Consider the following 21,684-nt stretch of genomic DNA (forward strand, 5'->3'; position numbering starts at 1 on the left):
TGTTGTGTGTTTCTCCAGAGGAAAAGAAAAACAAAAGCCACAGCATTTTAGCTGTCTAACACAGATTGATTGTACCAACCCAAACTCACTGAGAGATTCCACAGGCTGAAACACAATTTTACCTGCAGTCCCTGGTAGCCCCTTCCTCCAGACAGACAAACATTTGTTCTGCCTGGCTGGAGCTGTTCATAGAGATATTGCTCCCTGAGAGGAAGCATACACTAATTCCACCTGAGCAGTGTGTTATTGCTCTTGATTGTCTCTTTAGTTGCAGCTGGCTTCCCTCCGACCTGCTCCGAGAAGAGCTCGGCAAGCTCATTTGCCTACGGTTCACCCTGTAGAGGGTTTCCCATTGCTCCCAGTTGTGCGGAGCAGCGGGAAGGTGGCCTCTCTGTGCACAGCCTTCCTCCCTCCTGCTCTCACCAGGGTAGCAGCAACCCCACCAAGTCGCAGACAAGAAGTACGCAGTAAGGCAATTTCTTCCTCGCTGCCTTCTGCAGGTTATCGCCAGGCTGGCGTTCTGCTGGCATGGGTCTCGTTAGCTGAACGGGTTGCCCACTGAGATTAATGAAAAGTTATGATAATGCCGCTGCACCCTCTGCTTCCCCTGTGCAGTAAGAATTGAAATCAAATGGAGAGCTGTTCCTCCTAGGTGCGACTTTATTGACTTCACCCGGGGTTGTAACTGCTGATGCTCATTTTCAATTTGGCCCTCTTTTCCTTTAAACAGCTGGTTTAAAGGGAGGAGAGAGTGAATGTGAATCATTTTTATTAGCTTTCATGATTCCTTGTAGCTGTCAGGCAGTACTGGCAATCAGCTGTTTTTCACGGGATGGCATTTTACAGTGTGTTACCATGGGCACAAGATAAGGAGAGGGGGAACGGCCTCAGAACGAATGCAACAGCAACAATAACCCGTCTCTTGCACATTTTCTACAGTTGCATTACAAAACCTTTAAGAATTACGGAAATAGTCAGCTCGGCATCAAATAAGAAGCATGCTGTAAATGTTTCACCCCAGGGGTAGCTCTGGAAGCGAGGGATGGTTCTGCGTGTGTCTACGCTGCAAAGAAAGGGAACTGCTGAAGCTCACGCGGTTGTCCCTGAGGTGGCTTTGGAGCAGCCATGCGAAGGCTACCAGCAGCACGGTGTGGTTTGCAGCCCTGCAAACACTCGTGCAGCAGCCCAGCACAGTTATAAAACCCGAGAGGAGTGAACATAGTTATCAACGTGCTTTGAGTTTGTGATTGTAGAAATACGTGATGAACCGCTTTTTCTGTGGCATCGTAAATTTGGGTTGTGTTGTATCCTATCTGCGTTTTCTGCCAGGTGAAAGGGAGTAAGATAGCACGGGGCAGAGGAATCCAAGATTAAGGAAAAATGAACAAAAGGATCAGAAGGCATCAACTGGGCTATAGTATCAACAGTTGATCTTGGCGAGTAAGGGGTTGGAAGCGGAGTTATGTCGTTTACAACAGAAACAAAGATACCAAACTAATAACTGATAGCACAGACTAAACTGTCCCTGCACCACAAGTAAACATGCCTGCTTGCTTTAATGAAACTACAGGTAGGTTTAAAAAATGATAGGATGGTAAAGGCTCCTGAGTAACATCATCATGTGAAGGGTCCCCATCAAAGCTCTGCCCTCCAACTCTTTGCTCCTCCAAGGGCTGGGCTATGCCAGCCTTTTGTGCTTCTTTCTGTGGTACGGCCGAAGCCTGAGTCCTTCCTGCTGATGCCTCAACCTACGAGTGATCCCGTTGACTTCAGAGGAGGCACAACAGGGATAGTGTATGTTTTGAGGAAAGGCCACAAGATTTGTATCTTAAAAAGTTATCTCAATTTTACAATTGCTTTATTAGTGGTTGTGTCATGTAGAACACCATTAATCATGCTGGCACTGAACAACATGCCCAATCAAAATATATTTATTTATCTAATCCAAATGGATGAACCTTTTTTTTTTTTAACTCCCCCTCGCTCCGGAAGAAAACATTTTGTTGTTTTCCCTCTTTTCCACTTGGACAGAAGGGCACTCCTAATTAGCGGGAGAGCTGATGAGGAGCATCAGCCCTCCGGAGCACCACTTGCTGCAGAGGGGCGGGAAGTGTTTGCGGCATTAGTCAGGCAAACGTATCCAGATGTCTCACATAATTTCTAAAGGCCACGATGCATGATATTTATACCTATGTTCGTTTTCTCGTCACAACACAACAACTGCCAGGTTAATATCAATTTTGGGCGGTGGCATGGTCCCCAGGGGCATGATGGTGTGGTGACAGTGCATGTTTGTGTAAGGCTTTGCTTGGATGGTACGACTGGGAGCTTAACAGATACTTTCCAGCCCAGTCCTATTAAAAAGAAGAGCAGATTTTACTGTTAACTACTGGTTGAATCTTCTCAAACCCTCAAACAATTTGGCTTAATGCCGGTTTCTTCATACCAGGCTATTAGCTTCAGATGACTCACTGTTAAGTAGACACCGGAGAGGGCTGTGAGGTTGAAGACTCAAAGTCCTTAACCTAAGGAGCAGTCCTAACTATTGGAACAATGAAAATGAACCCGTTCTGGAAACTTTCCTTAGAAAAGTTAGCAAGGGAAAGAGCGAAGAAATACCTGTAATACCTGTAAAAAAAAAAAGTTAACTGTAAAAACATCCCCAGAAGCTATAATTACTGTATAATCTTTCCATTCAGAGACTGAGAGCCGTATAAATCTGAAAGGCTCTTGCTGCGTAGATTGCATCTGATGCAATATCACCATCAATTGGGTCCACCTATGTAAGATTCAGTATAGAGAACTTATTTATTTGTTTATTTTTAATTCAGACAGTTATCCAGAACATTTTCCCAAGTCAACTAATTGTCTACCACCTACTAAAATGATTTGATGTACTTCTTGGATAAAATCTTTACATTATGCCAAAATATTTTACATTAAACTGTACACTCTGAGGTTTTTTGTTATTAGAAACTGCAAAAGCAAAGACAGGATGACAAGGGTACTTTTCTGTCCATTATCCAAAGTTTATGAGTTGGTCCATTTGGAATAACAAGCAAGGGGGGAAGTGCCACCCCTAAATAAGTGAATTGGAAAGCTGACATGCTATCATTTCACAAATACATATATTAATTTTGATGTCACTACTGCTACCGGTTGGTGCTCTTTATACGTGACACTGCATAACAAGTTACCTTGCTAGTGTTTATTTAATTGATAGAGCTCTTCAGAGTATTCCTTAATATCAGCTGATCACTAACCATCAATGTCTATTGAACTGATGGACCCTCCGTACAAATGGACTGCCACACTTAATATTTTATTTTAAAATATTGTCTTAAGGTTTTCATCTTCTTAGCCTAATGGGAAAAACAGCAGCTACCTTATCTATTAGCTGAAAAGGGTGAGTGGTGCCATTTATAATACCCAAGCTCTAAAACCTGCCATACTGAAAGGTGACAACACAGACAGGGCTATTGTCAGCCTGTGCAGTACTGGGTGACTGGAAAGCACCCATGATTATCTGTTTCACACACTAAGCTTCCTTGCAGCCTCATGGCATCAGCATTCTCGAGGTATCAGGCCTGTGCTTCTGTGGCACTATGAAGAACTGGTGAACTTAGAAAAAAAAAAAATTGGTTGTGCTTGAAAACATTGTTTCATTTATTAGAATTTAATTCTCGCAAGAAAATAGCAACCAGTTTCTGGAAATCTGTAGTAATTAAACCTTTCTTATTTACTTGTTCTTTAATAAGATGCAAAAATCGTTGGTCCTGATTCTGGGACATTTGAGCCTTACTCAGATTCCCACTGTAATAAATGAAAGGACTCATATGATTGAGGACTACAAGTCTGAGAGAGGTTGCAGATTTGAATCCTTCAAATCCCTTTTCTTAAGCAGCTGTTTACGAGAAGTTCATTGTCTTCTGTTGTGCTCAGTTCTCACTCACAAATCCCACGTGCGACTTTAGTGACTATAAAGTGCCCCTCAGCCACAGCAAAAGGAAACTGCTTTGCAAGTTATATCGTCGGTAAATATTATTTCTTCTGCTGATCCTTGAAGAAACCTGTAGGATCCAGCTGGCATACTTTTTAACTGACAGAAATTGGAGAAGGACCTTTGCAGCTAGGCTTTCTTACACCTTCACAGGCTAAATATAGCTCAGGATATTCCTTCCAGATTCCAGCTTGGTGACAGCAATTGCGTGTTTAAATGCCTTAAACTATAAATTATCATGGTATGCACTATTACAACCGATATCAGTTTCAGGAAATGAAGCAACAAGCTGTTGCTTCTTTTTTGGTCTTATTGTGTTCTGCTCAAAACAGCCTCATGAAGCACCAATCAATTTGGAATGATTCTTGCTTGTGCATGTTTTGGTACTTATTTGTGAATTCCTGATATATATAAGGTACTGACAAGGTAGATCTTAAGGTATTGGCCATAAATAGTAGAGTATTTGAGAAATTTAGATCCAGGATGTTCTGCCTTAGCTCTTTCGGCATGCTTGCAATGCATTTAGGAACTCAGTGCCTCAAATCCCTGGCTCCTGGATTGGAGTCTGCTCTGGTATCAGCAGTAATAACGAGCCAGGTCAGCCGAGCCAGAGCTAATGAGCCCTTCAGACCCTGGCTGTGTATTTCTAACCTCCTGGGCCCACGCTGGCACTCCTGCGCGTAGGTCTCTTCTACTGTGAAAATGTTCCAGCAAAGCCTGGTGCTATTTCAGGAACCCCTGCCCAAAACTCCACTATCTTTATAGAATATGAGGAGATGCGATCATCATACAAGGTCTGGAACAGCAGTCCCACCATTCTGTCTAAGAGTCACTAGCCCTAGAAACTTCAAAGTGAGTTAAAATGTCCTTTCCTGAGCAACTGGTAAAGTTAAACGTGACGAGACCTTTCTCTAAATTTAGCTCTAATTAATAAAGATCCACATTGATTTAAATGAAAACAGCATTGTCCCAATATTCTCTGGGTCCCTCTGACTGAGGACCATCAGACCTGTGTCTCCTGTCGTCTCAGCAAGTCTATATACAGCCCTAAGGTCCTGACAGTCACAGATCCCTCAGTATCTCAGATGGTACATCCCAAATACATGCATGATCTGCACAGTTTGGAAGAAAGTGTAAAGAAGAGACTGAGACCATGCTGAATCTCACAGCTTTCTCATTACAGACCTGTATTTCTGGCCAAAGAAAATAAAGCAGGCTCTGAAAATGGATAGAGCCTGCGATGGTGGAGGCTGCCACAGTGAGAAGAGTGATTGGCAAGAGGAAAAGAAAAAAAACCAAAATGAAACCAAACAACCCCAAACCAGTGAATAATCTTTAGCTTAATGCTATGACTTCAAGAAGACAAAAGATTTGAAGTTAAATTGAGTTCAGGAAAATGGGAGACACTTTGACATTAATCTGGAGATAATTTTAAACCACCAAGAATATGTTTTATCCTGTCTTGTTTTAAGAAATACTCATCACTCGGTGTGATGCTCAGTCACACTAAGCTGAATGTGACAAGTGTCTAATATAACATACCTACAACATATAGTTGTAGTCATTTACATGTTTGGATTATGTATTGTGATAAAGCAGTAAAGAATTTTCAAACGTATTACATTCCTTCTGCTTAACATGCCTTGCATCTGATGCATTATTTTGCATGGTGTTTGAAGACCAGTCCAGCACTTCTTGAGGTGAATCACATTGCTAGTTAGGGGCTGATCCAAACCCAAACAAATGGAACAGATTGGTTGACTTCAAAAGCTTTGGATCAGGTCCCAGCTGGAGAAATACCTGTAGCTGTTTACAAAAGAAGCTTCCCTCCTGTGGACAGCATTCACAATGATGACTTCACACCTTCTCCAGGACTCCAGGTTCTAGTGTGAATATTCACAGTTTGTATTTACATCACTTTTGAATAGACATGAGAGAGGCAACACTATGGCTTAGTCCTTTATTCTAAAGGAATATTTTTGCCTTTTTTTTTTTAATGTTCCTGTAGAGCATTTTGTAAGATCCTTATGCCCTTTTGTATGGCATCAATTTTAGCTTTCAAGGACCACTTTTCAAAGCTGTTATTTTTTCTTAAACTCTTGGCTGCAGCAAGAAATCAAATGAAACTATAGTTTTTAGTCTTACTTGTAGAGGTTGAAAAGGGTTGTTTGGAAATGGAAGGAGGTCCTGAACTCTATTGAGACCTTGGAGGAGGAAGTAACTTCCATAGAAGGTAAGTAAAAGAATAAGTAGACAGGAAGGCACGTGGCACTTGTCCTTTTACTCATCCTCTGAAACTGTCCTATCTCCTCTATAACCTCGCTTCTCCTTCTCATGACCTGGAAAAACACAAATTTACATAGTACCTTAACCACAATTGCCCCCTGGGACAAACCTAAAGAGAGTGTGTAAAGGGAGAGAAAAATGTTTTCATTGCCATGGAACTATTAATACTGTGTTTTAAATTCTCAGTGGCTTTGGTAAAATTTGTCAGCCCAGCTGGTTGTGAGAAAGAGTGAATACTGTACTCATGTTTATATGACTGCTGTTTCCATCTCTCGCTTTCTCTTCCATTAATAGAGTTCATCCCAGACACTCAGAAATTGTTAGATAAATGGATTCAATGCTTTCCTTATCTCTAGAGACCAAATTTTCAGTACAGACTGTGTAGTAGATACTATACTAGGATATAGTATTTAAGAATTGTTTTCAATTGTAGTTGCCCTAATCATGATTTCTTTTCAAGATGGATGTTCTACATAGCCCTGCACCAAATAAAATCATCTAGATTCATTGTGTCCTGATGGACTTCATCACAGTAGCATTTTTCTTGATATTTTCCATTACTGCCACTGTTTTATTTCTGTGAATGGTAGGAAAAGCATGAGTCACAAACTTCAGCTACCAGGTAATCTAGGTCAATCTGAGCAGTCCTATAAATGAAACCATTAGGTAGCTTTCAGTAGCATGTATATGTGTTATTACTTCATCTGAAACCACTGATACTTCATTGTAAATGAAGTGCAAATGAGAAGCTATAATGTTCATAACCCCCCCAAAAGAGATTTTAAAATAGATAATAATAAAAAAAGATTATTTTCTTATCTCTGTTATAAAATCATTGTAGGTTTGGCATTTACAAGTGGAAGTTACATGTAACTTTCTTTGATAAACACATTCAAATACGTCCCAGCATTATAACATCCTCTGAGTCTGATTTGAACTACACCAAAAGGGAGATCTCCAAATACTGACATTTGGACTGAGAGTCATGAAAGGCATGCTCTCTAGAAGAAATAGTATGTAAAGAGGAGAGGATATCTGAGCCTATTCAAAGTCCTTCTCTTTCAAAACTGAGAGGGCTTTTGTGGAAATTATAGTATGCAGACTACTTCATAACTAGGAAAAAACAACTGTTAAACCTCTAAGCATATCCAGTTGTATAGAAAATTCACTTGGAGGCTACTCCTTGAGAACACCATGGTGAATAACATTCATAAGAGGCAGATATTTAAAACTTCATTAGTTAAAATAAAAACCACAGTATCTGAACAGCAGTTCCAGTAGAAAAAGGATCTCTCTGGTGTAAATTTGAGGCAACACTCTAGAGTTTGTATTTTATGAAATTAGGAAGTTGTCTTATGTTCCCTCAAGGAAAGGTAGAGAACACAGATGGCAGCCAGAGATGTCTGAGAAAGCAGACGATGGCAGCTTTTAATTTTACATCTATGCTAGCATATAATTGTGTAACATCACTAACTGTAAGCATGAAATGCCTGATTTCTACTTATGCAGCTTCTACATTTGTGGGGGCAGAATCTCACAAATCCTGTGACTAAATTGCTGACTACATTTACCCACAACTGACTTCTCTTGCAGCTGATTGAAAAAAAAATTAAACACCATATTGAGCTACCTTCAAAAATATGGTGTTAGGTAACCTCTGCTGCTCCTCATTTCCTCTTTTCTCCCCTTTGCCACTTCCCTGAAACAAGCCAATCTCTTGCATTGGGGAGTAAATTAAAATGCGTACTGAAAGGTTTCCGTTCCTCGTGTGAAATTTCTCAGTAGGACTTCAGATTAGTGTTCCAGAACCACCCGGAAAAATGGGGTTTGCAGACCTTTTAAACTTCAATTTCTGCCTTTTGATGATGAAACAAGCACTAAGCTGCAGAAAAGCAGCACAGAAGAAGAGTGCCCCTAAAAAGAGGATTAACTGTGGGTGAACACTAACTAGAATTTCACAGTGACTTTTGCAACTGTGTGTTTACATGCCTGCGAAAGTTATGATATAAGGAAAGCAACCTTGATCCTAGATTGTCTCTGAAGTGTTTTGCTCTTATACGTGAACCTGCCTTACATATAACTCATAAGTTCACGCATGCATTTCCTTCATTTCACTGTTCACAGACTCTTTCACTCCGCAAAATGATTAGCAAGTCTCTCAGACATTTTCTTCTTTTATCTTTCCATTTCTTTTTGTTCTTTCTCTCTTCTCTGTCTTTTCTTGTTCACCTAGCATCGTGCATCAGTTAGCATTTCCCTGTCTAGTTTTCCCATCTTTCTTACTCATGTACTTTCTATCAAACCCTAGACTATTTCCATCCAAGCTTCTTATTCCCACTCCCAAATTTGAGGTAGCAATCATACCACGATTTTATTTCAACTCTTGGAACAGCTGTATCTCTTTATTTCTCTCCTTTCCCCAAAATGTATCAGTGTAGGCTCTTTGCTGGGTTCTTGGCACAGCAGGGAACTGTGTCCAGTACAGGCTCTGTCATGAGAATAGGTAGAGCCAAATCCCAGATATATCCCTCTTTTCTTTTACAGGATCAGCTAAAGACAGCATAGCTCTACAAAAACCCTCCTCAAAGAGAGCCACTTTACCATTTCTTTTCTTGTGCCTGTGCGTGCATGTTTGCGTGTCTCCAACTGCAGACACAGGGAATTCACCTCACTCCGTCACAGGGCAGTGCGTTATCACTGGTGGTTTTAATCCCGCAGCCTTTGACGACTGTATTAGAGCTTACCTGTTTCTAGAAAGCATTGCCACTGTTATATTCAAGGTAAAACTTTGCATTATAGTTAGGTTTTAGTTTTATGTCTCACTCAATCCTAAAATATTTAGACATTTCCTTAATAGATGTTCTCATCTCATGTTTGAAAATAATAGTTTGACTCATCTGTTGTAGAGAATAAAATCTGTATGGATGGAATTGCATTTGCTGTACAGAGGGAAAGTAACGAGACTTCTTCTTGTAATTTTGCAATATTTGTAATAATATTAAACCAATCTAAACAATTTGTATCCCAGACCTATTTTCAAAAGATGACTGAATCTAATACTCCTGTTTTCAATTTTGAAATTCAATGACAGCTTATCGGCTTGCAAGCCAGAAAGAGAGAGACGACTGCCAAATGCGCGTCTCTAGTTACTGATTTTTTCCATGATGCACTATTTCCAAGTAGATTACTAAAAAGATGTTTCTATTACTGCTTCTGAGTATAACAATATGTATGGACCCTGGAAAGATGACGAGTCATTTTTAAGAACCTAAAACCCAAAAGTGAAGGTGGAGAAATAGGAGTAAGTTTCCTAAAATTTGACCTTATTTTTGTTCATGGCTATGATTTCCGCAATATTGTTCATGGCTCAGAGGTGATTCCAGTGAAAGACAGTGAGTATGAGAATGCATGTGCCCTTTTGGGTCAAAATTAAAGCTTTGTTTTTCCCTAACATGGGAAGGGAAGATCTTCCTTTCCATGTATGGTTTTGTATTTTTAGAAACCTCTCATGCTTCATTTATACTCCTTCAGTTTTTACCTCACACCCAGAAATCTTCTCTTCTGGATTCTTGACCTGATCCAGTCAAATCACTAGTTGAGATGACAAATGACTTATTCTAGATAAATGTGAGGTGCCAGAAGCAGCAGGCTCAGGGAAAACCTCCCTTGGTCCCACTGAGCGACAGTTCTGGTGTGTTTGAAGCCCCACTGGGGACCAGCACCACGTCTCGGCTGAGTGGTTCCAACCCAGGCACCTGCCTCTGTCCCTGTGAACATGGGCTCATCTCGGGAAGAAATACAACCCACAGGAAATTTCTTACCATGAAATGGCTTAGTGGTACATAAAACTTCCTAGTTTCTGAAGTATTAGAAAATTAAAAGTGGTTGGAGTTTTTTATTTTCTTTTTTTTTTTTCCCCGGTATATTCATTCCTTTCCATACATAGAGTATATAGGTCCCCAGTTCAATCTGCTGTCTGGACTCTATATGAGGCTGTTGTTTTTGTTCTCACAGTTCTGAAACGACTCTCTATAAACATGTTGTGATAAGTTGGTAACAAAAGCACTGAAATTTATTATATGTCTACCAGTGGAACATCAGGGAAAGGCAATAATAACCAGGCAAAGTGCTTCAGAGCTTTAGTGGGACAATCAAAGCCTCACAAATTCCCCTAAAACATAGGAGGAAATATTTCAAAGACTTCACTTTATAGAAAAAGCTGCAAAGATTTGTTTCAGCGGTTGTAAAACTGGCAGCGAGACAAGTTTTGCCAGTTTCCTTTTATCCGAAACATTTTTCACAAAGCCTTAAAAATATTATCTTTGTATGTTCCACTACATTCTTGTTTGAGTTTTCATCTCATCTGATTTGTCTGTCTCCTTGTCACTTTACGTCACTCATGTCTAAAGAATACAGTTACCAAATCTGATGACTAAAGTAATGCAAAAGGCATAACCTAGCAACCACTTATTTGGGATGCCATATATTTTTTCATGATAAATAAAACTTCCTTTTACTAGAGTTAGCAGAGCATTCTGCTGCTTATGATTGATAGTACCTGTTAGTGTCACTTGCTTACTTTCAAAAGCTTTCTGAAGAATAACAAAAGTGCAGCAGAGAAATGAATTTTAAGTGTTTAGAAAGAGAAATTTAAATTCTTCCACCATGGACATCACTTAAAATAAAGTGTGCCAGAAAGCATTCAGGAGAAGGCCACTGAAAACTAACTTAATATTGTTAAAAAGAACTTTACCTATAGACAAACATAACCATGCTGAGCCTGATCCAGCCCCTTCCATATGGTATCACACCATGGTTTTCTGCTGAATGCAGTTTGGCCACTTCTCTTTGCTTGCCTAATTTTGATGATGTCTGGCATTTTATTAAATGATTTTAAGGCTACTAATTGATATTCAGCTGCTGATATTCTTAAATAAAAGAATCAGCTGAGGAGACCCTGGGTCAGGGTAAATGGAAGAATTTTAAATCAAAATATAAATCAAGGAGATTTGGTATCTGTTCTTTCCTATAACCCCAATATTTTATTATACTTGATTTATTCAGACAGCACCAGTAATAACCTTTTTTCTTCCCTGGCTGGTAGAACAGAGACTTTTGAGGGTGTGATGACAATGTTGTTCTTTCAAGGCTCAAATACATGCAAAAAGAAAGTATTTTATGGAATTATGCTAATAGCACTAGGAAAGGCTGGGATACTTGGTCAACCTTATTTGATACTGAAAGTTCAGGCATTAAAAATTGTAGTGATAATGACACAGCAGAGGAGTTCAGGTGACGGAAAAGGAATTGGCGCACCTGGAAGCTTTTGTCTTCCAATCCTAGGAATTTATTGGCAGTTTAGTAATAGTTATCTTTCTTTGCACCTTAACGGACATCAGTATCCACCTCAAGACTGACTTCACACTGTTCAGCCAGGACATTCCTACCTACGCACTTTCTCCCTCAGTACATTGAATCCAGTTTTAACGTGAAAAGGTCATTGGAAGATACAAGTGTTCAGCTGCCAGTAGACTTCAGCTACCAGTACACTGGGGAGACTGGGAATGCCCAGGACTGGAGGGCAGAGGCACTTCAGCCATGCTGGGAAGGGCAGGAACTGGCTCCGTGTCTCACAGAAGACAAGACTAATTACTGGAGTGATGCTCTTCTAAACACTGTGAATCAGAGCATGGCATTTTTCTCCATGTGCAGCGCATCTTTGCAAGAGTCTAACACATAATCTGTACCACTCATTACTCAGATCTACTCTTGAAATAAATCATAAGGATATTTTTGAGGGGAAGAGATGCTGCGAGAGTATAACTGGAGGGTATGTTACCCACACTGTCAGTCTGTTGAGCCACAGCTCCATGGCGGGTGCTTACCTGTGTCCTGTAGTCTATCTATGAGCATCAGGACTAGCATTAGCTAGAAATAATCCAAAGGGCTGATCCTAAACATCACTACCAGGAATCTTATGGGCCACCCAGTCTGTCCTTTCTTCAAGCTACTCCATGTTAACTGCTTGAACAGTCAGACCCACAATGTAATTTGCTTTATTTTTTTTCCTTCTTCTCAGACTATGTGATATGAAGTAACATTATTTATATGGGTAAATACTGCAGACAGTGGTTAGCAGCCTGTCCCTACGTGCAGTAACAGAGGTAGAGACAGTATCCATAGTTCGCAGGGGTTCCCATGCCACTGAATCCTGTTCTGGATAATGAATCTGCAGGGAATCTCGTGACTGAAAAGCAGTGGCTTATCGTCAAAGACGACTGTTTCAGCAGGGTCTCCACAGATGTTATAGCCATGTAAATATATGGCAGATTCCTAAAAATGACACTATTCCCTTGGGTACTGAAGAAAGATATTGGTGTATAACACCAGCATCTAACTTCAAGCCTCACAGGTGAAACGTCTGTTCCCATCTCCTACTGAATCATCTACACTACCTATTCCCTATTCATATTCAAAAATAGAAAATCTTTTTCCCTGTTAATTTTCCAGCAAAAATGGTCAGTTATCACTGATATTTATTTTTAGCAAGGATGTGAAATAAGAAGTGCCTAGAGACTTGGAAAATTGCATCAGCTATTGATGGGGGTGGTGGTTGAGTGGGAAACTCTTGGGCTGGCTGATAGTCTCCTTTTGTTTATTGAGAAATGTAGAAATCAAGAATTTCACATACGCTCTTGGGATCCTTTGAAGGAGTCACTTCTCTTTTTCTCCCTGACATCTTTTCTTTTGTTCTTACATGACATTAGATATTTCTAAGAAACAGAAAATGCTCCTAGAGGGCCTACCTGTGACTTTTCATATCACCATTTTTATTCCTAGCGCTCACGTGAGAATGAAAAGCAGAGGTCATTAGGGTCAAAGTATGGGCTTGAATACCCCTTGTGAGAAACAGCTCTGCGTGTGGTGAGCTGAGCTGCCTCTCGGTCCCTCCCAACCAGCAAGTACCAGGAGAAACCCGATTTCCTTCAGCTTTTGTTGACTCTACCTTATCTCTGCAGGCAGCTTTTCCCTCTCTTGTGCTTTTGTACTTCTGCACATTAGAATATTAGGTCAAACGCCCTCACTAAATGTTGTGCTGTACAATATTTCTGATTTTCATCTTTTTGCTTGATTTTCTCCTCATCTACTGGAGACATCAATGGTAAAGTAATTTTCCCCTCAGACGTTTGCCCTTTCATTATGCTGGAGTTTACTATAAACATCATGTCAAACGGGGCTTTCCCAGTTCTTTATAAATGTTTACTCTGTGCTCAAAGGTGCTAGGAAAACAAGAATCACCTATTGCTTTTGGAATTATTAACAACTTTAATTATTTCCCCACTCATTGTACGCTATGAATAATGTGTTACAGAGTCTTAGGGGTCTGTGTTGTGGACGATGAGAAAGTGTCACACGATGGGTTAATACTGATCTGATCTTTTACTGGTACATAAATCGCATGATTGTATTGCTTACAATAATAGTGATGTTTTTGATACTTGCAGTGGAAGCAGAGGGAGGGATTATTTGCTGTTTGCTGTGGAAACCACCTGAAATTCAATCTGTAGGCTAATCTAATTATAGTGCAAATGATAATAAGACTAGATGACGGGACTGTCTTCTATAAACTTAAACCTGAACATACCTTATGTTCTCTAATTTTAGCTAGCTACAGTGACAGGGACCGTGTACTCTATTTTGCACAGCAGGTTATTGAGATTTTTCAGTATATATACACACATAAAAATTATATACATGTATACATAAAAATTAAATATACATATATAATCCAGTGGAAACCAATAGTTCACAGAAATGTAAATATTGTTCTGCAAAATCTAATATAGACCTGAATTTCTCTTTTCCTACTGAGAAATAGTTCTGTTTAATGGAAAGATCTGTTATCTCTGGTATAAGATCCTGACTGCAGACTCCTGTAGGGCAGGTTGTAAAGCTGTAGTGTGTAATAAGGAGCCTTCACTCCGTTTGCTCTCCACTAAGGGCCTAACGACACCAGCTTCAAAGCAATGTTGTCATAGCATGTCTTCATGATGCAGGAATTGTTACCAAGCTCTACCTGGCCTCATTGTGCAGCCTTCATCTTGGGAGTCTATCAATCAGATGCATTTTTGGCATTGATAAATCAACCGCACAGCTCAATTCCAGAACGTACACCCCTGTGGAATGCTTTTCTCGGTGCTACAGTCTTTCCCACCAAATTCATGTGGAGTGGTGTCATCAGGCTCCAAGTAAAGAAGGAAGCAGGAAGAGCTCATAGATTAAATTTTAGATTAAATTTTACAAGAATAAAACCTGTATTAAAACATTATGCAGTGATGAGTATAGCTATCTGTATAGTCATTTTCTGATTTTTAATATGCTCATCAGTTATGGTAGAAAAAAAAATACTACAGGCTCCAACGTATAAAGGGGATAGAACTTGTTAACATAATTAATATTGCTACGTATCAAGGCAAACAATCAATCACACCTATGGATAAGCAAATCTGTTAAAAAAAGGATGCACATAAAAATAAGCTGTTGGTTCACCTTGGAGCATAACATGAAGGGACGATGCAGGGCGCGGGCAGCAGCCGGGCTGCCCACAGGTTGGTGCCAGCCACCAAGGGCAGCATCTTTCCGAGCCAAAGCAGAACCACCGCACAAAGCTGGGACCGTGGGATTGGGGCAGGTTACAGAGCCGCTGCCCACGGGCAGGCACACGGCAGCTCCTACCCTAACACCACGGTCAAGGCAAATACTGCTTTCCTTGGATGAGTAAACAGGGGAATATCAGGTTGAACTACAGGGGATGGATGACAGCTGTAATTAGGACTCTTTGGGGATGACAGTCTTTAATTCCATAATGGAAAGTTCCAACAAGGTGTTGATGAATCACAGTTTTAAAGAAGATGCATAGTTATTATTTAAAGACTTGAAAAAAAGCATTATAGTGAAAACCTCAAGAGCATAACCTGTTTTATTTAGCCAAAAAAAGGATTAAGGGTTGTTTGAATAGAGCCTAGAATTATCTCTATATGGAATACAAATCATAATATAAAGCTTAGAAATTGTCAAACAAAATATAGCACCTGGAAAATGTAGAAGTAGAATAGGCAAATTCAGACCAGACACAAAACTTCCTTTTATAACTGTAACCATTTTAAGTGCAATTAAGCATTACCAACCTACCAAGATTTGTCCTGGATTTTTCATCACTGGAAATGTTTAAGTCCTGACCTTGTTTTGGTTTATGTACAACTTATATGGACTGAATGAGCACTGATTTCTAATCTATTAAGAAAAATAATTAGATCCTGTTCCAAAGTTGATTTCAGCCCTTACAAATCGAAGTATCCTTAACAAATCAAAGGAGAAGTCCACCATGGAAGTAAAATTAATGCAGGATTTTAAAATTTAAGTTAATTAAACATTTTTAAAGTGTGAATTAAGTGTTTGGTTGTACATTCTCACAGGCACAGATTTTTATGTATATAATTTTCTCAGGAGAGAGCACAAACCAAGCTTCTGAGAAGACAAGACACCTCCCTATCCCCTCAGGCTTGCAGCCTTGAGAGTAATCGTACATGACTGTAGTAGTGGCTGTTTTTCTTACCACTCTGAAATGTTTTCATTTCAAACAGAAAATTGCATTGAGAGCCCCATAGCCCTGCCGAGCAGAGCAAGGGCTCTATCACTTCTCTTGGACACCAGCTAAATAGACTGAATCAGGGGTTGTATTTAATCCATTTCAAACATCCAAATGAAATATGCTTATTTGCTTCTTATACAGGCTAGGACATATTTCACTTAAAGATGAGTCTAATGGAAATAGCAAGGGATTTGTCATTGGCTTCAGTGAAACCCAGGATTATACTTACAGTACACATGGAATAGGCTTTCTGAAAAGAACATCCTGCAATCCCAATCACTTCATCATGTGAACATAATATACCTCCATATTACACACCTGCATGTTCTGAGCAAATTACATCTTAAAGGAAATTGGGCTTTTTGCTCCTATGTCTACTGGTGGAATTCTTTCCCAGAATTTGAAATACTTTGTTTCTAAAACTTGAAACCTTTACCTGCCTTTGTAACAACTGCTGCCATGGCAAAAAAATGTTTTGCATTTGCTTTTATGGGTGGATGTACATTGTTTTCTTAAGCTCATCCTATACAGTGAGCTATTCATCAACAGTTTATTTGACAAAGACCGTGTTTTTATCAGAACTAAAATAGGAATTCTGGATAGCTGAACAATTAATCCTTCCTCGTCATTCTCATCACGCTTCAAATCACCACCAAAACAGTTAAGCTTTTTCCGCCTGTGAAACAACAAGCATCTGACCAATCAAACAAACTTCCACTGTAAACTTACCCAGTTTTCGCAAAAGTTGCCCAGTATCTCAACATGGACCGGCTTAAGATTTCTTCAGCTTTGGTGTAATTCACTCTTCTTTCTAGGGGCAATCCGAACACAAATTCGATCTCATAACCGTGCATTACTCCCATCCACTCTGGCCAAGGCAGCTTTGAGGATCGATGTTCAAAGAAATAAAAGAAAGCGTTGTGTCCTAGTTGTGCAAATTTTTTTGTGAACTCCATTTCAGGACATATTATATTGTAGTCACCAATAACGTCATCCAAGGCATCACGGTAATGTTCTGGCTTTTGCTCATTTTCCCAATCTGTGTACTGAAAAATGATCGATTCTATTGCAAGTTGGCTTGCTTCTGGGAAGGACTGAGTTAAAGCTGCTTCAAATTCTGTTTTATTGATCAAGCCATCACCATCCTTGCTTAAGCCAGGGACTCCATATGCTAGAAATGCTGATCCTTCATCTTTATTAACACCAACTAAGATCTGTGTGTGTTTGAAAAGGCCATTCTCAATCAACTTTTCTGGCATGTCTGCAAGAAAATCTCCATCCACAGTTGGACAGAAATATATTTGTAAAAGAGACTCATATGTTACAACAAATTTTTCATTCTCCAGTATATCCTTTGGGTCCTTGTCTTGGAGGCAGAGAATTAGCTCTGTCTCATTGCTGGTGGGACACTGGAGTTGTTTAGCTAAAGCCACTGTTCTGTTTCTGGCTTCAGATGGTGTTATTGCAGCCCAAGGGGCATTTGCAGATCCACTTTGCATGATGGCTCTTGTGAATAAAGGATGGCTTTTAGGAGAAAGGATATGGTAGCTGACAGAAGCCGAGCCAGCACTCTCTCCGAATATAGTCACACTTTTTGGATTGCCTCCAAATGCTGCTATGTTCTCCTGGATCCACTGAAGTGCCAATCTTTGATCAAATAAACCTGCATTTCCAGGAGCTTCCTGGTTTCCTGGCAAAGCCAAAAATCCCAATGCACCAGTCCGGTAGTTCATGGAAACTACAATGACTCTTTCCACCCTGGCCAGAAACTTGCCATCATAGACCGGTAGGGAAGTTGACCCAGTCTCAAAGCCACCACCATATATCCACACCATGACAGTTGCATTCTTGGGTTTGGGAGAAGGAATCCATACATTAAGGTATAAACAGTCTTCACTTAGGTTAGTTTTTGGATTCCACATCTCTGATCCAGGAAATCCCGGGTAAGTTGTATCTATAAGCTGGTAGCAAGAGTTTGCATGTTTCGTGGCATCCCAAACATCTGACCACTTCTCATGAGGTTCTGGTTTTTGAAATCTCAGTCTACCAATGGGTGGCTGTCCATAAGGTATTCCAAGGAAGGCTGTCACAGTTCCCCCCAGTACCTGTAGGTTCGTCCCTCTGACTCTGCCCTTCTTGGTTGTAATGATGTTATCTTCAGGCATTACCTTCCTGATGAACATATACAGGAGAAGAAGCCACATAAGAGATCTGGTATAGAGACTTGTGCCACTTGTCCAAATCATGATACCTGAAACACAGGAAAAAAGAAATTCGGAATTAGTATTGCAATGTTTTAGTACCAGAGCCAAAACAGTTTATTCAAAAAGGGTGTAGGTCATCCCAAAGGCGTTACAAATAAGATGGTGCTGCTGCACAAAGCTCCGCAGTCTTTAACCATAAGTTCTTGTTAGTTAGTTGTGTTGCAAAGACTGTGTTTAGTACTTAGTATTTGGTACAGTGCTTCAGAAAAACTGTCACTAAAAAAAACATAGAACTGAAGAAGCCAGACCAGGGGAGGTAAAGTCATATGAGCAGACTCGGACTACTTCAGTTAGCAGATGACTTAACCACCTGCATTTCCACTGGCACGATGAACAGGACGTTTTATGACCTGTGATGGAAAATGCCATGCCTGACTAGCCGTTATTCTGTTAGAGGTTACTTTGGCAATTCATGTTCTCAAATCAATAAAGAGTGATAACAAACATCACTAGGCACAGATTTTTCCACACGTAAACATGCATCCCGCAAACACTGGAGCTTGAAGGCAAGTTTTAATCCAAGGATTTCCAGGTCTACAGAAGTTTTGAACTATATGCTTTTGTCACAGTAGATGCCTGGGCTGAAGCAAACCATTGAGACGGCATTAGTATGAACTCAAAGCACTGGGTGATTTCACTGTCCTGCTCGTATGTCTTAAGATCTGAAGGTGTTTTAACAAATCAAGTACATGAAGGACCTCTGAAGTGACTGTCCATTCGGCGATTGCATACAGAGGTACACCAAGACCTAAATGAAGCATTACTTTCAAGATCTTTTTTCTCTAAAGCAACTTAACCAAGTTTGCAACCACCATAGTCATGAGAAGTAGTCATACTTCTACTACTTAGAATGAACATTAAAATGCTAAAAAGCCAAGGATTTTTTAATAGATGTAGGTGGTGCCTAATAATTTAAGTATGTCCTGGTCTTTGTTTCCTGAGAACTTTTCATAGTGAATATGATCTTAAAACTAAGGCTATACATGCTAATTATGTACCACATTTAAGCATACTAGTAGTCCTATTTACCCCAACTTTTTCAAATGCTATAAAACCCCCAGTATCTTCCCCTGGAAAGTGAAAAGTCAGTAGAAGACTATTTGCATAAACCCATTTCTATGGCTTAAATATTTGAAAATGCTCAACAAAGCTTCCTTCTATTTTTGCTCTTTGCCCTGCCGTACATAGTGTACTCTGTCCTGCCACTTTAAACAGGCCATTCTTTGTTAATGAGGAGCACTTGTGTCCTTGAAAGGAAAGAAGCTAATTTCTGTGGAAAGTACAGCTGTGGCCTAATCTGAGCTCCTCCTGCTTGTTTGCATATTCTTGGAAATCAATTAATAAAATGGAGGGGGGGGGCGGGGAAGGAAGATTTTGCGCAGAGGTTCCTAACTTGGAGATAGCATCAAAGGAGCAAGGAAGAATCTTCAGAGACAATATTTTTAGCATTCATCTAAACAGATAGGAAACAGATAAATTTTAGAAAACATAAACATTTATTCTTTTGTCTTTTTTTTTTTTTAAAGAAAAAAGTGAATGGGGGCAATAGACTTCAGTGTTGGTCTAACACTCCACCTAGCCTCCAGCTTGACTTACAGAAACCTGCAAATGCCCCCATGTATGTTAAACTTTAGAGGTGTGAGTAGTCTCTCTGGATGACACATGAGGTCCAGCAGCTCCCGAGGACTTTGGGTAAGCAGATGCTTGCTCCAGTAGCCGGCGGTACCCACACAGGAGGCTCACATCCTTTAGTGCCATTTAACTCTCCTCTCTATGTGCCAGTCATTTTTTTTTTCCATTCATTCCTGTAATAAAATCTTTTAAGAGCTGGGTGAGAAAAGGGTGGTGAAGATTAGCTCAGGGCTAAACTCTTTCACCCTATCTCGCAGTCAACCAAGGCAACTGGGGTGGCTGTAAGAAATGCAAATAGTAGGGATCTAGTTGGGTATGTGTGTACCCAATGCACAGCACTGTGAGATGGGAGGAGCACTTTCTGTAAGTCTGTTGTTTCACTGACACTCTCTTTTTTTACACAATCACTTCTAACATGCCACGCAGGACCGAACCACAACAACAAGCTGGAAATGGTAAGAAATTTCAAACATTGTCGCTATGAAGAAGAGAAAATGACACTAAGAAAAGCAAGAGATGTTAATGTTCCTAAAGCTTTCATTATCTAAACAGTAATTAAAATTAATTCCCCTCTGCACTTTCCTCTTAATTAAAAAGGAATGGGACAGGAGGAAATACTGTAGTATTGTAAAACACAGAGGCACAACATTTGACCCTACGAAGTTTTAGACAAGAATTCTAGGAAGAAAAAAAGTAACAAGAATTTCAAATCTGTACCTTTTTAATTGGCTCTGCAAAAGAGCAGGTGGCATTTTAAAGAAAAAGTTTGAAATAGATCAAGCTTGAAAAAAACAGAAATTTTGTACTACTGAATGAGAGAACACGTCTAGTCTCAAGTTACTCTGCTAATATTAACAAAAGTAGCAAGTGATAGAGAATTATTATTACACCTTGAATATATGGCAAATACTGCATTTAATAAGGTTCTTAATGCTGCATTAAAACAAACTCAACAACATAAAGCATACTGAGCAAAACAAACATTACTTGATTATTACTATGAGAGTAAAAAGGTCAGAAGATTGCTTTAGCTCATCAACCTTAACAGAGCAGAGATGTATCGTAAAGTGTATTTGCATACTTTAAAAAGCTTCTTCTGTAGTAGTTTCCTCCAGCAAAAGTTAAACAGACCATACTCTTGTATTCTTATTCAGCAAGGGAACACAATTTATTTCAATGATTATTTCCTCTCCTTGCAAATCTTTACCCAGCCAAAAAATCTATACACAAGACTATATAATCACTATTTAAATAGAAAAGATGGTTGAATTAATAAGTGATTTCTAGCTCAGCTTAATTTACTTAGCCCAGGTTCCCTTGAATAATACCAAGGTCTGATACACACGCTTGCTTACTCGTTCCATTTGCAGAGCAGAGTGAGTTTTCCCAAGAGAGCAACAAATGGGCAGAGCGTAACATTTTAAAAGATCACAATCCCCGTGCAAATCAAGCAGAACTGTAAATTATCCTGGCAGACAGAGACGTGTAAATAGAGAAGCACTTACCCCACTTCTATTACAAGAACTACAAAGTTTTTAAGAGTCAGGATCTTTGAATACTTCAGGGAAAATGCAGTATGCAGCTGCTGCTTTAAGCCCGTAAATTGGACAGTACTGACATTATAATCAACTGTTTCTGACACAAAGCTCGCGAGAGTTGGCAGCAGCAACTTGATCTGCAGGCAGCCGTTCCTTACGATCTGACATCTGCTCAAAGGCTAATGGTCTAGTTGTAGAAATGCTAGAGAGATAAACCCGTTTTGGAGAAAAATCAGACATGAGCTCCTACAGGGAAGGAAGGTGCAGTGATTTGTTCTTAGCACAGGGCAACAATTTTGTAATCTAGAAAGA

At 39.8% G+C, this 21,684-nt stretch overlaps 1 protein-coding gene across 1 annotated transcript in view; it reads right to left on the reverse strand.

Annotated features, from left to right (window-relative positions):
* BCHE (butyrylcholinesterase) overlaps nucleotides 1-21,475 on the reverse strand; it is a 32,133-nt gene extending 10,658 nt beyond the window's left edge. The window contains exons 1-2 of the mRNA XM_010572845.1: nucleotides 21,340-21,475; nucleotides 16,668-18,189 (exon numbers count right to left, since the gene is read on the reverse strand). Of these exons, the coding sequence (XP_010571147.1) occupies nucleotides 16,668-18,184 (1,517 nt within the window). The 5' untranslated portion in view covers nucleotides 18,185-18,189; nucleotides 21,340-21,475. The remainder of the gene's footprint in view (nucleotides 1-16,667; nucleotides 18,190-21,339) is intronic.
* Nucleotides 21,476-21,684: the final 209 nt, after the last annotated feature.

The sequence above is a fragment of the Haliaeetus leucocephalus genome, unplaced genomic scaffold, assembly GCF_000737465.1.
Source record: "Haliaeetus leucocephalus isolate CR32 unplaced genomic scaffold, Haliaeetus_leucocephalus-4.0 Scaffold362, whole genome shotgun sequence".
Lineage (NCBI taxonomy): Eukaryota > Metazoa > Chordata > Aves > Accipitriformes > Accipitridae > Haliaeetus > Haliaeetus leucocephalus.